Source organism: Peromyscus maniculatus, chromosome 12 (assembly GCF_049852395.1).
Source record: "Peromyscus maniculatus bairdii isolate BWxNUB_F1_BW_parent chromosome 12, HU_Pman_BW_mat_3.1, whole genome shotgun sequence".
Taxonomy (NCBI): domain Eukaryota; kingdom Metazoa; phylum Chordata; class Mammalia; order Rodentia; family Cricetidae; genus Peromyscus; species Peromyscus maniculatus.
The window spans coordinates 36,510,523-36,524,728 of record NC_134863.1 but is presented as its reverse complement, the minus strand read 5'-3'; the positions used below and the strand labels follow the sequence as shown (position 1 = coordinate 36,524,728).

Genomic DNA, 14,206 nt, shown 5'->3' with positions numbered 1-14,206 from the left:
TGAATACAGGAAGGAACACAGAAGGGACATGAGCCAAGGGTCCCCTGGCCTTCAGTAGGGTTACTGTGAGCCATGGAGGTCCCCTCCCCATATCACAGAGGAAAATGACTGGGTGGCTTCGAAGGGAGTCATGTGTTTCCTGCCTCTGTGAAGGAAATGTGAAGGCATCTTTGCCATAGAAATTTCCAATGCCTATTTGAGATAGTTTCCTATTCTACATGAGTCCCTCATACGGTTTACAATAACCATCTGAAACATTGGGCAGAAAGTGGCTACAGTAAAAGATGAGGTTAAATCTCTGGTCTGCATTTCCTAACCTCAGAAAGTTCCTCATTTCTGTTAGCTATGGTTTTCTTCTTCTATAAAATGGGAATCATATTATTGGCCTAACAGGTTTATTATGGTGTTAAAATGAGAACTGTAAAATGTCTGATCTAGTCTCTCAAAAGTGGGTAACCATGGATGACTACCTATATTCACATTAGAAAGAAGCAAGTGTATATACATCATATACTTAGAGCACATGCAAAAGTGCATAGCCACAATAAGATATCTGTCAGAACAATATATATGTCAATGGATAAAATCAATCTAAAGGAAAACATGATAGGAATGAAATATAAAATATTTCCCACAACTTTTAAAAGTAATTTTATTTTTTGTCAACCTCAAACACAGATTCTTCATCTACATCACTTCCGTTCCGCCCTCCCCACTTCAATTCCTCCTGTGTTTTCCTGCCCCCAGCCAGATTCATGATCCTCTCTGAAATTATTATTGTCATGTGTATATCCAATTACTGAGTTCCTTTACTGCTGCTCATATACAGATATGAGGCTAAGCCGGGACTAATCATTTTGAATTGGACAGTCTATGCAGGAGAAGATACTGGTCTTCCCTGTCTCAGAAGCTACCGACTACTTGTAGCTCTTCATGTAGGGGCAGGACCATGTGGACTTTCCATTGTCCACAAAAGCCTGCCACCTGGGATTGTCATCATGCTGGTCTTGTTCAGGCAGCCCTATGTTGATATTTTGTGGGTGCATAGTGTAATTTTAGGGGACGCTATCTAGCAGCAAACCTACCGGGCCTCTCTCTGACTCTTCCATCCTTTTCGCCACCCTTCAGCACTTTTCCCTGAGCCTTAGGTGTAGGGATCGTGTTGCAGACCTATCAGTTGCAGTAGGGCACCCCGCAGTCTGCATTTTGACCTTTTGTGTCTATGTACTAGTCTTTGTCTTTACAAAAAGAAGCTTATTTGATGAGGACTGAGAGCTATACTTGTCTGTAAGGACAAGTATTTAGAACACAGTTAGAAATTACGTTGATGTAGGGAAATGATGGCAGGAGATTCTCCTCTAGGGCCCCCGGCCTCACCAATCACGGGTAGTTTTCTAGGTTTACAGTATCAGGCGTGATTTCCCTGCTATCCATCAGGCCTCAGTCAAATTAGACAGCTGTTGGTTACCTCAAAGATAAAAGTGCCACTACTGCACCAAGGAGGGCAACTTGCTTGGCTAGTCATTCTTTATGGTTTATAGGCTTTACACCTGGGTAGAACTACTGATTGTTTCTCTCCCTTGGCAGCATGCCTAGACCTTTCCAATACTATGAGCAACAGTTCTCAGGGAGGAGCCTTCCAAGTCAGTTCCAACTCAACTCCTCCAAGCCCTGTGTCTGGTGAATGTGTCTTTATAATAGGGCCTTTCCTTCAAGTTCTGGAAGGGAACCAAGGCCAAAGGAAACAGCCCATATTGTTTTGGGAGACTGGTATTCCTCTGACCAACAACGACAAAGGAAATTTTCCATGCCTGGCACTGCAGCTTTTGTTATATAGTGCATGGCCCTTGGGAGGAGCACTGTCACCCCATGTAATGCAACTCCATTAAAACACACACACACACACGCATACACACACACACTCACACACACATATGTATGCACACACATCAGTATTTTTGAGTGAACTGATAAAATGTTTCCCTATGACTCTTCCGAATATCCTTATTCCCCCCCATTATCCTTTCTCCCACCCCCATTTTCTCCACTGTCCACTTCATAGCACCTGTTTCCCACAATCCCTCTCTCTAGGGTCCCTTTTCCTCCTTCCACCATGGTGTATCTCGCCAAGGGCTGCATAACACAAAGAGGAGAATATCTTTAAAGCAGTAAGTCAAAAGAAGGAGTACTGAGCAAGGCAAGGGCATTTTAGCTTGAAATGTGTTATTCTACTGGAGCATTTTCTCTGACTTGATTTTTTGCTTTCTGCAGACTCCCTCAACAACTCTTGGCATAGCCCTGAAATTCTACAACTATTCAATAACTAAAAAGAGTATGAAAGGCTGTGAGCATGGATGGTGGGAAATTAATGAGCACATGTAAGTGAATTTCCGATGTGAGGGATCACATGGAAAGTCCCTTGTCCTCTCAGAGTCTTCGGTTTATGAGAGAAGGAAGTGAAGGATAGAGAAGTTCAGAAACACACATGTGGCCAGTTGGCACCTGTGGTTATAGCAGAATTCCGACCCTCAGTCTCACACCTTCTCTATGCTGCTGGGCTATTCATGAGCATATTCTACATCTCAAAAAGGTATTGTTGAAGTGTTCAAATCTTAGAGTCACTGGGAAAATAACAAGGAATTGCTCTGGAGGTACAAGAATAAGAGACTATCAGCCAGTTTTACATTGTAGAAGAGGCCTAGATGACCTGGCTATATCCTAACACTGGGAAATGGCTGACCGGAAAGAATCCCAGGCATATAGGGGCCTGGGATCCCTGAATCCATCACATAGGTCCTACAATCCGGTCTCTTAACTTGTTCCTTAGATATTATTGTTGTTGATTTGTTCCTAAAACTATAAAACTGTATTCAAAACGACAGCTGTGATCTGTCTTGGCAGAATAGCTATATCCTCTCACTTTCTGAATTTCAGCCAACTGCCAAAGACTTCTGAATAATACATGTGTGCTTTTTTTTCCCATCAAGCCTTCAAAGTCATAGATAGTGCTTCTGAATGCCAGCCTTGAGAACATAGGCAGTTCCCAAAAGCCTTGGTAGCCTAGAGTGCTTGGCATTCACAGGTACTAAGTGATCATCCCCTCAATTCTTATATCAGCTGTTTCCCATAGAGACTTGACAGTTTTCACAGTGGAAAAGCCTCGCCTACATAGAACTAACATAGTAAACTAACTTATCTTGCTGCAAAGTAATATTCTATGCTCCATTAACTACAATGCTCACATAGTGAGAATTATTAACCAGAGTGACATTTACTCAAGAGGACACTGGGAACCTTGGTCACGTGAAATAATGATGGGAAGTAGAGAAAAAGTCAAGGTAGGGAATACTGTGGATAATTGTTACTTCTTTGAAATGTTGCCAAGGACAAGCCCTGCAGTGCATATCAGATTTCAATTAAGATTGAATTAATGTTGTTGTCTTTTGTCTTAACTGTGGGTGGGATTATTTGCATATTTTCAGCCTGAGCTCAGAGATTCTATTCTGCTTTACATAGGTGTTTTTGAATAAAAGCAGGCCATTCTTGTTACATATTCTTGACAATAAAAATATGAAAACTAGGAGAATTTGATCCATTGTTCTGTTAATTAAAGAATTGTTCTGTTAGTAAAGGAAGCAACAGGTCAACAGTACTGTGTTTGCTCTGTTTAGCAAAGGAGAAAGCTCTTACCACATCACAGTCCCACAAACAAAGTAGCTGTTATTCTTAGCTCTACCAGAGGCATCTCTCCTCAGGGAGCCTGTATGTCCAAAGCATCAGTGATGTCCACTGGCAATGGAACACAGTCTAGGGGACCTCAAGCCACAGGTCCTCCCCCGCTCTTGTCTTCTCAGGTACTGTGGCTCTTACATGGATCATGAGACCATTTTCCGAGTGGCCAGCCCCTTGGTGCACATCCAGCTCCAGGGCAGTTCCAGACTGTCAGACAGACCTCTTTTGGTAGAATATGGCAGTTACAACATCAGTCAACGTAAGTTTGGACTCAGTTTAGCAAATCTAATGAGCCCTTAATAGGAAAGCAAGGCCAATCCTTTACTTCAGGCCTTGGGAATTCAAGGAACTAATGCTGCCTCGTTTTTTGTTATCTGCTATTATATATTTATCTTTTACATTACAAAATAATAAAATATATATCAAATTATGTATTAGTGATATATTTCAAATTATAGAAAAAATAACCTTTTGGTATTACTGACTTAGAGTTGAAATACAATTTTTCATATGACTTTTAAAATATAGGAAAAACTCTGTATTTTGGCCTTTCTTCCTTTCTTCCTTCCTCCCTCCCTCCCTCCCTCCCTCCCTCCCTTCCTTCCTTCCTTCCTTCCTTCCTTTCTTTCTTTTTCATTTTTTTCCTTTGAGACAAATTCTAACTATGTAGCCCACTTAGCCTATATAGACCAGGCTGGTGTTGAACTTACGGCAGTCCTCTTGCCACAGCTTCCACAGGCCTGGGATTGCAGGTATGGGACACCATACTCATCTTGATTTTTTTTTTTTTATGCTAGCCATAACTTCTTGTGATTGATCATAGTGCTTATACCAACATACAGCGGGTCTGGGAGTGGCAACTGGAATTCTCCTTGGCTGACAGTGACTGGGGAGAGCTAGTTAGTTGAGATGGCTCAAAGGTCAGCTTTCAGAAAGTTGAAATTTGTATAAGAAACCGCAGAGCATAGACAGGAAGTGGTCCCGGGAAAGGCAACATTTGAGGGAAGTTGTTGAAGCTGCAGAGTGTAGATATTGACTTGGAGCTATTTTAGACCGCTTGAAAGGAAACAAACAAAAGCTACACAGTGGAGATTCCATGAGGGTATGACGCGAAAGAAGCTTCTTTCTACCTTGTTCTACTCTGCCAACCCCAAACATACCTGCTTCTGGATTCAGTGTTGCATTTGATATTCAGAATGTTTGAATTTCCACTGAGGGCACAGGAGAAGCACAGTGTCTTAATTGCTAATGGTTTCACATACTCTAATGATGGTCTAACAGGCCATCCACTCTTCCCACTGCCACTGAGACAGCAGCTTTCCCCTCTGTCCTTTCACATGAGAGGAGAAAGGATTTATTATTTCTGTAATGCTCATCCATAAGCTCAGGCTCAATGGTTTGATCTTTGATGAGTAGCCAGGTTAAGTTGGAAGGAGAGATGGGCAGTGAGGGAGGTAGCAGGAGCTCTGGCCATTCAGACCAGACATTAGTCTTACTATGTTGAACTTCTATAGCATTAATTTGCTTTTATTCTTTACTTTTTGAAATTATGCATTAAAAATTACCCATAGTCTTGGTTGGATGAAGAAATTGTATCATTGCTTCTATTTTTCTACCAAATCTCTAACCAACCAATACTTCATAATTCTATGCTAAGGTAGTCTGATGACTTTTAGGAACCCAGTCAAGATGTTCTGTTCCTTTTCTCTTTCTTTCTTCTTCTTTTTTTAATTGCCTGTAGCTTGTCCTGCCGGATCTTTCAGATGCTCGTCTGGTTTGTGCGTCCCCCAGGCCCAGCGCTGTGATGGAGTAAATGACTGTTTTGATGAAAGTGATGAACTTTTCTGTGGTAGGTGTAATGCAACTTCATTATAAATAAGTAACTTCTCAGAATCTTTGCTGCTGCTGGCTGATGCCAGTTTCTGTAGTTGCTGTAGGTCACTAGATCTCCCTAAACTCAATGGCTTAATTAACCCAATCATTTATTCTTGATCACGCATCCATGGGTTGAGAGGCTCAGCATAGCTGAGTAGCTCAGACTCAAGCACTGGGTCATTCCATGCTGAGTCCTTCCAGGTTGGGATCATGGCTGCTCTTTATGGACTTTCTTTCACTGAGCCAAGGAAATAGTAGTAACAAAAGTAAGGAAAAGTGAACAGAAACAGGTGGCTCCCCCATAGGGCCTAGCCTTGAAAGGCTTATATCACATTCCATTGCTCAGAAGAAGTCACACAGCTGAGTCCATAGTCAAGATGGAGGGCAATGTACTTTGCATACTTTGGGGTTGTGCGAGGGTGGTATACATTACTCCAACCACAGGGACTAATGTCTTGTGGCTAATGACCTCATCGACCAGAATCCTATGTGAAAGCACAGATCCTTCACCTTGAGCTCAGAATCTGCAAGAGGTAAGTTCATTGTGGTTGCTTATGGAACACAGACATGGTGAACACACTGGATAGCTCAGCTTAGTGTCTTTACTATTTCTGTTATAGTTACTTATTTTTTTATTGAAATTTTTTTTCATGCAATATATTGATTAGGGCTTCCCCTCTCCCAGTTCCTCTCAAATCCTCCCCACCTCTCCACCTGACCAATTCTACCCTCTTTCTCTGTCTTTACAAACAAACAAGCAAAGAAAACAGAATTTTAAAAAACCAATGGGAAGTCCCCTGACAAGAAACACATACACACAGACAGACACACATACACAAAAACAAAACCCATGAAAATACAAAATTGGAAACCACAATATACAATCAAAAAGCTGGTGAGGTTAAAAAAAAAAAGAAAGGAAAATACCAAACAAAACAATAGGAGAGAAAAAGTCTACAAAAATACCACTGAGTTTGTTTTGTGTTGGCCATCTACTGTTTGGCATGGGACCAGCCCATAAACATAGTTAATATACCCAGTGAGGACACCCTGGAGAAAAATAATTTTTCTTTTGCAAGCAGATGTCAATTGGAAATAGCTTCTTGGTTAGCTCGTGTCCACTTCCCCTTCTCAGTACTGGGATCTGGGCTGCCTTGAACCTATGGAGGCCCTGTGCATGCTGCCACAGTCTCTGTGAGTTCATACATGCATCAGTCCTGTTGTGTCTGGAAGACACTGCTTCTTTAGAGTTTTCTGGCTCTTACAGTCTTTTTGCCTCCTCTTCCACATATTCATTGACATCATGCTGGTAATGACTAAGGGATGAATACAGGATATTCCTAGTCTAGATGCAGAATTTATATCTTAATTTTGCATTGTTATTTGCAATCTATTCCTGAATTTATAATTTCAGGGAATTCTATTAGAAGATAATTTACAGGACAATATAAAGTTATTGGCAACATTTTTCTCAGTGTTTAAATACTCTTGTAACAGTGATGGTATATAATCTTTCCATGTCTTTGGACAGACATTACATACACATATGTACATATTATACAACTATATAAAATCATGTTCATAAAAATAACCCATCTCTCTATAACTGTGTGTGGTGTGTGTGTGTGTGTGTGTGTGTGTGTGTGTGTGTATGTGTGTGACTGAGATCAAGCCTAGTGCCTTGAATATGCTAGGCAAGTACTCTAACGCTGAACTACACCCCTAACTCCCTTATATACTTTTAAATTGACAAAACAAAATCTTCTTAAGTTATGGCTTATTAGCAGCCTAAATCTATAAAATCTTCCCTTTCTTTCTTTCTTTCTTTCTTTCTTTCTTTCTTTCTTTCTTTCTTTCTTTCTTTCTTTCTTTCCTTCCTTCCTTCCTTCCTTCCTTCCTTCCTTCCTTCCTTCCTTCCTTCCTTCCTTCCTTCTTTCTTTCTTTTTCCTTTCTTTTTCTTTCTTTCTTTCTTTCTTCTTCTTTTTTGAGACAGGAATTCCAGGCTGGCCTCAAACTCACAAGAGATCTGCCCAACTCCCTCTCCTGAGTGCTGGGATAAAGGCATGCACCATCACAGCCTGACTTCTATTCTTAAGAAAATAGATGCTGGCAATTTCAGTGCTTGAAGGTTTCTTCTTTTTATTACTGTTTTGCTCTGATGCTCCAGATGAAAGTCATCGTCATTACTTTAGATACATACTTTTTGTAAGTATATTTCACTGTATCCATTTAGAAGCTGTCCTCTGGATATCAGCTAGGCACTGTTGGAGACAGCTAACTATTTCAAGCCAGCAGTGGACTTTCCTCACCCCTCAGAGGGGCTAAGACAAGAAACACTCTGATGATCCAGGCAAAGACAGTAAAACTGCTAAATTTCACAATCCAGAAATCACCGAGAAAACGTTCCTTCTAATGGGGCTTGCTGGTACACTGTGCCTGTCAAGGCTGTGAAGGTAATTCAAGACGTACATCAAAGAAGAAACAGTGGTATTTAGGATGTAGGTCCATCAGAATAAAACAACTTTAAAGTGGTTTCACATGTGGACCACTAGTCTGATATCCTTTAAGATCTCGCATTCATTAATTCATTCACCAAGGTTTTTGTGAACACCTATTATTTTTAGTCAGGGACCCAAGGTAAAGAGATGAATAGGGCTGGGTGGTGGTGGCACACACCTTTAATCCCAGCACTCGAGAGGCAGAGGCAGGTGAATCTCTGTGCGTTCGATGCTAGCCTGGTCTACAAAGCGAGATCCAGGACAGGCACCAAAACTATACAGAGAAATCCTGTCTTGAAACCACCCCCCCCCAAAAAAAAAAGAAAGAGAGAGAGATGAATAGGACAAAGTCTCCCATTTCAGTCCATTGCACCTTCTTCAAGAGGGTAGGCAAGTTCAACTCAGATGATAGTTGATGAGAATTCTTTTTCTTAAAAAAAAAAAAAAAGGTTATTTATGCCAGGCATGGTGGAACACATCTTTAACTGTAGCACTCAGGAGGCAGAGGCAAGTGGATCTCATTGAGTTCAGGGATCAGCCTGGTCTGCATAGTGAGTTCCAGGTTAGCTAGGGATACACAGTGAGATCTTGTCTCAAAAGTAAAACAAAATATGATTCTTTATGATGTAATGAGTTGAAGTTTCATAAACCACCCAATTTAAACACACTTAACATGATAGCAAAAACAAGATCTAAGTAACCCTTATACAAGGAATTATACCAAAGTAAGGAGTTATACTAAACGCCTGTTTCCTTCCAGGGACATGCCATTTCAAGAAAACAGACTCTATTGTGTTTGGGATGTTAAGTCACAACTTTAGAGGGGCACTGTTGCTCATCAGAGAGCACAGCTGGTGTCCTGCGTTCATGACTTTTCTGTCTCTCACAACAGTGACTGCCAAGCCTGCCTGTAACGCCAGCAGCTTCCGGCAGCGTGACCCTCTGGTCTGTGATGGGTTCTGGGACTGCGAGGACGGCCAGGATGAGCAGAACTGCACTCGGAGTGAGGACACACAGGGCTCCTTCCTTTCTGTAGACCCCAATGAGCCAAACAGCTCTGCTGCATTCAGAGAGATCATCTTGCCCCCGGTTCCCCAAACCGTTCTCAGTTTCAGCCCTGATATCTCTTGTTCTGGTCATCCTACCCATCCCAGAAAACAATGACGTACTCGCTCACAGTAGGTGGGGTGGAATTGGATGTGCTCCTGGGCAAATATTGGCACGTTTTCATGGTTTTACTTGTTTTTCATGCTAGCTGTAGGTTAGACAATGAAAGTCTGTCATAGAGGAGTGTGCCAGACACTGTGAGGACACCTGCTAATTCCACCGCAGAAAGTGAACCCCATAGATTGTGAACAAATGCATTGTAATTCATAGTATCTTTTCGTTATCCGGCCCCCCCGCCCCCCGACAACCTAAAAGGACTGCTTGTGGCATGGTATGACTTCTTTTTCTTCTTGGAGAGTAAGACTAGGCAATAGCTAAGAGACCATGACCCAAGGCCATTGATATGGCCAACTTTTTTAACCTTGTGTTCTCCATGGATAAGGAAAGGCAGTTGGCGTGATTCTCAGGTATGCGCTGCTTGCCTGCCTTCCAGTGGATCTGCTTAAGTGAAGGAAAAGGTCCCTGTGGGGGTGGCCCCCCTTTCCTCTGCCAGCCTCTTCAGAGCAGAAGGCAGTGATGCTGTGACTACCACTCCTTTTGCAGGGTTCCACGGCATGCCCTCAAATCTGTTTCTGACTAAAAACAGCAACTACAACAGCAACAATAGCAACAACAAAACCCAAAATTCTTCCTTCTTTTTTGCTCATTTTCAGGCATCCCATGCACCAACAGGACCTTTAGATGTGGCAATGACATTTGCTTCCGGAAACAAAATGCGCAATGTGATGGGATAGTGGATTGTGCCGACGGAAGTGACGAAGAGGGCTGCAGTGCGTAGACATGGCTTCTTTTGATTCATGTATTCCCTCTTCCTTTATCCACTGTCCACTTTCATTGCCTCTGAGTGTCCTTCATCAAACAGAGGTTGCTCGGGATCTAGGAAACAACAATATTTGTTGGTGAACTGTATCTGACATTGTTCCAAAGAGACAAAAGCCTGTGAGGTTTGTTCCGTCTTCCTTCTTCTTCTTTTTTTTTTTTGACATTTTTTTTTTTATATTTTATTTATTTATTTTTATTTTACAAGAGAGCACCAGATCTCATTACAGATGGTCGTGAGCCACCATATGGGTACTGGGAATTGAACTCAGGACCTCTGGAAGAGCAGTCAGTGCTCTTAACCGCTGAGCCATCTCTCCAGCCCTCCGTCTTCCTTCTTGATAATAGAGTTAACACACAGGATGTTTTCTAGTAATCTCAGTCAAGGAAGAAATCACTTGTTTAAAAAGCAGTAGAGCCGGGTGGATGACTTTTAGTTATGACTCTCTGTAAGAACAACACCAAGATTCTTTATGCCATATGTTCTCCTTAGTCTAATGTGACATGTCATTAATCACGAGGCAACAGTTTCATGCTACATCCCTATCAATGCCGTTTACACCAAAAAGCAATGGCTCTGAAACTAAGCTTTTAGCTGATGTCCACGTCTTGAACTTACAAATTCTTTTTCAAATGCCTTCTCTCTAGTCAGAACAACTTCAAAGACATCCTCGGTTCTTTTGTGTTTGGAACTTATGTGTTTCTTTGTCACATAGTACTAACTCCATGAGCTGCTGTTTATGTCAGCTGTGACTACAGGGACTTCCCCCCCCTCCGCATGCATCCGTGTGCAGACTCCAAGTCAGGGCATGCTCTCAGAAGCAAAGGAGTGGTGCTGTGTTGGCGCTGCTTCTGGACAGACCTATAGATTTCCTCTCTGCTAGATAAGCAGCAGGAGATTTCCAACCGATGGCTCGATGAGTCAGTTCCCAACCCAGCCATAAATGTGATCGAATTTCCGGTTATCTCTCTGTGTTCTTGTTTCTGTCTGCCTTTCAGTCATATGACCCTTCCTCTCCTAAAGGCTGTAGCAGGAGTTCTTCCTCCCTCCACCGCATCGTTGGGGGTTCTGACTCCCAAGAGGGGACCTGGCCATGGCAGGTCAGCCTCCACTTTGTTGGATCAGCCTACTGTGGTGCCTCAGTCATCTCCAGGGAGTGGCTTCTCTCTGCAGCCCATTGTTTCCATGGAAACAGGTAGACCATCCCAATCTTCACCCTCAAAACTATACATCAGACCTCTGGTTTGGGGAAAAAGCTTCCTGTTGGAAATGATCAATTTAGTTGGGCTCATTTATGTCTCTGGGTGGGGGTAACCAGCTGTATATCACTTTTTGTTTTTAGATGTCATTAACATAAAGAAAAAGAACACAAGGAAAACGTCAAGGCTAGACACGCTTTCATTAGGCTGAGGAAGTAGAAATTGGCTTTCAAACCATAGGGGCAAACCCAAGTGTAGAGTGGAGTGTAGAGAAGGGCAGTATTGAGGATGGCTAGAGAGCAAGGATCCCTTTTGGATGATGCAGGAATAGCAGAAACTGGAACTGTCACCAGAAGGGCTTTGTTTGCCTTTGCCAATGGGGTTATTATGGGACAGATTCTCTTTTAACTAAGGATAAAAGCAAAACTTAAAAAAAAATAGCCTCACTTAAAGCTTATACCTAGGAGCTGGAGAGATGGCTCAGCAATTAAGAACACTGGGTGTTCTTCCAGAGAAGAACAGGGTTCATTTCCCAGCACCGGCATGGCTTACAGCTATCTGTAACTCCAGTTCCAGGGTATCTGGAACTCACACAGACATCCATGCAGGCAAGGCACCAGTGCACAGAGAAATAAGTAAATCTAAAAACAAAACAAACAAACAAACAAAAAGCCAAAAAAGACAAAAACAAACAAACAAACAAACAAACCCCTTCAGCCTATTTAGTATCTACTGGATCTTAAGTAAAACAAAACACCAATTATTCCAAAATTTTAAATAGAGTATTACAGTGAAGTTACAGAATTTGAGTCATTGTTTTTCCTGGAATTTTTAGGATTCATGCTTATTACTAAAGTAGCTTCATCAACAAGTAAAATAATTGCGTCAAATATTACTTTAGCCTTAGATTCTTTGAGTCTCTGGTGCACTTATGAGACATCTCCTCAGCAGATTAATGTACGCATTCTGTGGACCATGTCCTTAGCTTTCTTCCAAAGCATCCATGTTCTCTGCACCCCTATTCTCCCTGGTTGCTACATTGATTCTGTGGGAGACCAAACCTTATGAAGGAGCTCCAGACCCTTCTATGGTGAACTGGCTATAGCCTGAGCTGCTACTATACTGGCCTGTAAAGATTCTGATAGCTGGCAGGAAAGTATTTCATTAATACTCTGAGGCTTAAAGCACTTCAATGTCTCATCTGTTGACAGCCATTTCATTTGAATGTGGTAACAGGGCCCCCAAACAATACCTTATTGTCATTGTGTGTCTATGATATTAGCATAAATAAAAAGAGTAACAAATTAATTGTAGCCATTCACATTTTTGATCTGTGTGTGGTTCATGAGACATCAGAGGGCAAGAAACTTTTGAGGTATTTCCTCAAAATACCGTTGAGAGAATTTTCTGGAATACAGCTATTACTACTCCTTCAACAGCTTACTTCGTTGCTGGGTCTAGCAAGGAGACAGGGGAGGCTGTGGTTCTTGATATGTCCCTGAACAGAGTCAGGGGTTAAGACAGGGCCTGGCAGTAAGGCCCTCCTCTTGGCATCCTCATGGCTCTGTCATTACTTGTTTCCAAACAATTTCCTAACTCTGCGCTTTATTCCTGTTCCACCAGGCTGTCTGACCCCACTCCATGGACGGCTCATCTTGGCATGTACGTACAGGGGAATGCCAAGTTTGTCTCTCCAGTGAGAAGGATTGTGGTCCACGAATACTATAACAGTCAAACCTTTGACTACGATATTGCTTTGCTACAGCTCAGCACAGCCTGGCCTGAGACCCTGAAACAGCTCATTCAGCCAATATGTATTCCCCCAGCTGGCCAGAAAGTGCGCAGTGGGGAAAAGTGCTGGGTGACTGGCTGGGGGCGAAGGCATGAAGCAGGTGGGTATGAGTGAATATGGTCATGCCCTGGCCCTGCAATGGAAAGATATCTGTGCTGAAATGGTGCTTTGGCATTCCCAGAGAGGATCGGACTATACCATCTTGGCGAAGGGAAAGGCCAAGTGAAGCGGGTATTATTATCTGTGTTTTGTGATCTTTTTACCTGCCCTGAAACAAGCAGGACTCAATTTGATACAGGGAGAGAGGAATTGTATGAGCAAGGCAGGACTGGTCACTATGGGCCCTTTTCAAACTCTGGAGTGGTACCAGAGACCCCACTAGAGGAGGGCAATTCCTTGTTATTTGTAGGCTTTCTTTTCATCTAAAGAAGTGGTTCATTTTGTAAAGGAGAGAGCACACCTATGCATACCCTACTGTGCCAACTCTGACATCTGTCTGGAAGGTTATGTAAGGGTGTCTCACACCACGACTGTTGACCAAGGGATGGGAGTGAGAAAGAAATCCAGCCAGGACCTAACTCCTCAGACTGAAATTTCTAACCCAGGCATTACAGCATCCTAGAATCAGTCCACTCAGTGGGGATTACTTTTTGTAATTCCTTTACATATCCAGAAAAGGAATCTTTGGTGTGTAAAGGTCAGACTGTATGCTTGGGAAGCTTCTCTACCCAGTTTGCCCAGGTGTCCCCTGGCTCATGTCTTGTTGCTGAATTTAAACACACAGTGAGGAAGAGTTTCCCCAAGAGCTGGCGTCCAGATGGCTATTGCTCCTGGAATCTCAGATACAAGGGGAAAGGGCAAATACAGTACATGTAATTTTTCAGTTTACTCCACAGCTTTGGTGTCATACTATAAAGATCTACCATGGTGGTTTCATAGATTCTCACCAGGCTTATGAACTTATAGAAGTAATGGTACTCACTACCAAATGGAGTTTTCCAAAGGCTAATAATCCCAAGGAGGAACAGCAGCTGTTCAAACACTTCTAACTCTGCCTATATCTTATTATGCTTAGTGATTTTATTATTTTGTCTTGGTTTTCTTTTCTATTGCTGTGAGAAAC

The 14,206-nt window shown here is 42.3% G+C and overlaps 1 protein-coding gene across 2 annotated transcripts in view; it reads left to right on the top strand.

Moving 5' to 3' along the window:
• The window catches only part of Tmprss7 (transmembrane serine protease 7), a 35,783-nt gene that overhangs the window by 17,806 nt on the left and 3,771 nt on the right, over positions 1-14,206 (top strand). For both annotated transcript variants that reach the window (XM_006975785.4, XM_076548889.1), the window contains 7 exons: positions 2,272-2,378; positions 3,855-3,991; positions 5,474-5,581; positions 8,998-9,108; positions 9,926-10,042; positions 11,116-11,287; positions 12,915-13,183. In XM_006975785.4, coding sequence (XP_006975847.2) covers positions 2,272-2,378; positions 3,855-3,991; positions 5,474-5,581; positions 8,998-9,108; positions 9,926-10,042; positions 11,116-11,287; positions 12,915-13,183 — 1,021 coding nt within the window. The remainder of the gene's footprint in view (positions 1-2,271; positions 2,379-3,854; positions 3,992-5,473; positions 5,582-8,997; positions 9,109-9,925; positions 10,043-11,115; positions 11,288-12,914; positions 13,184-14,206) is intronic.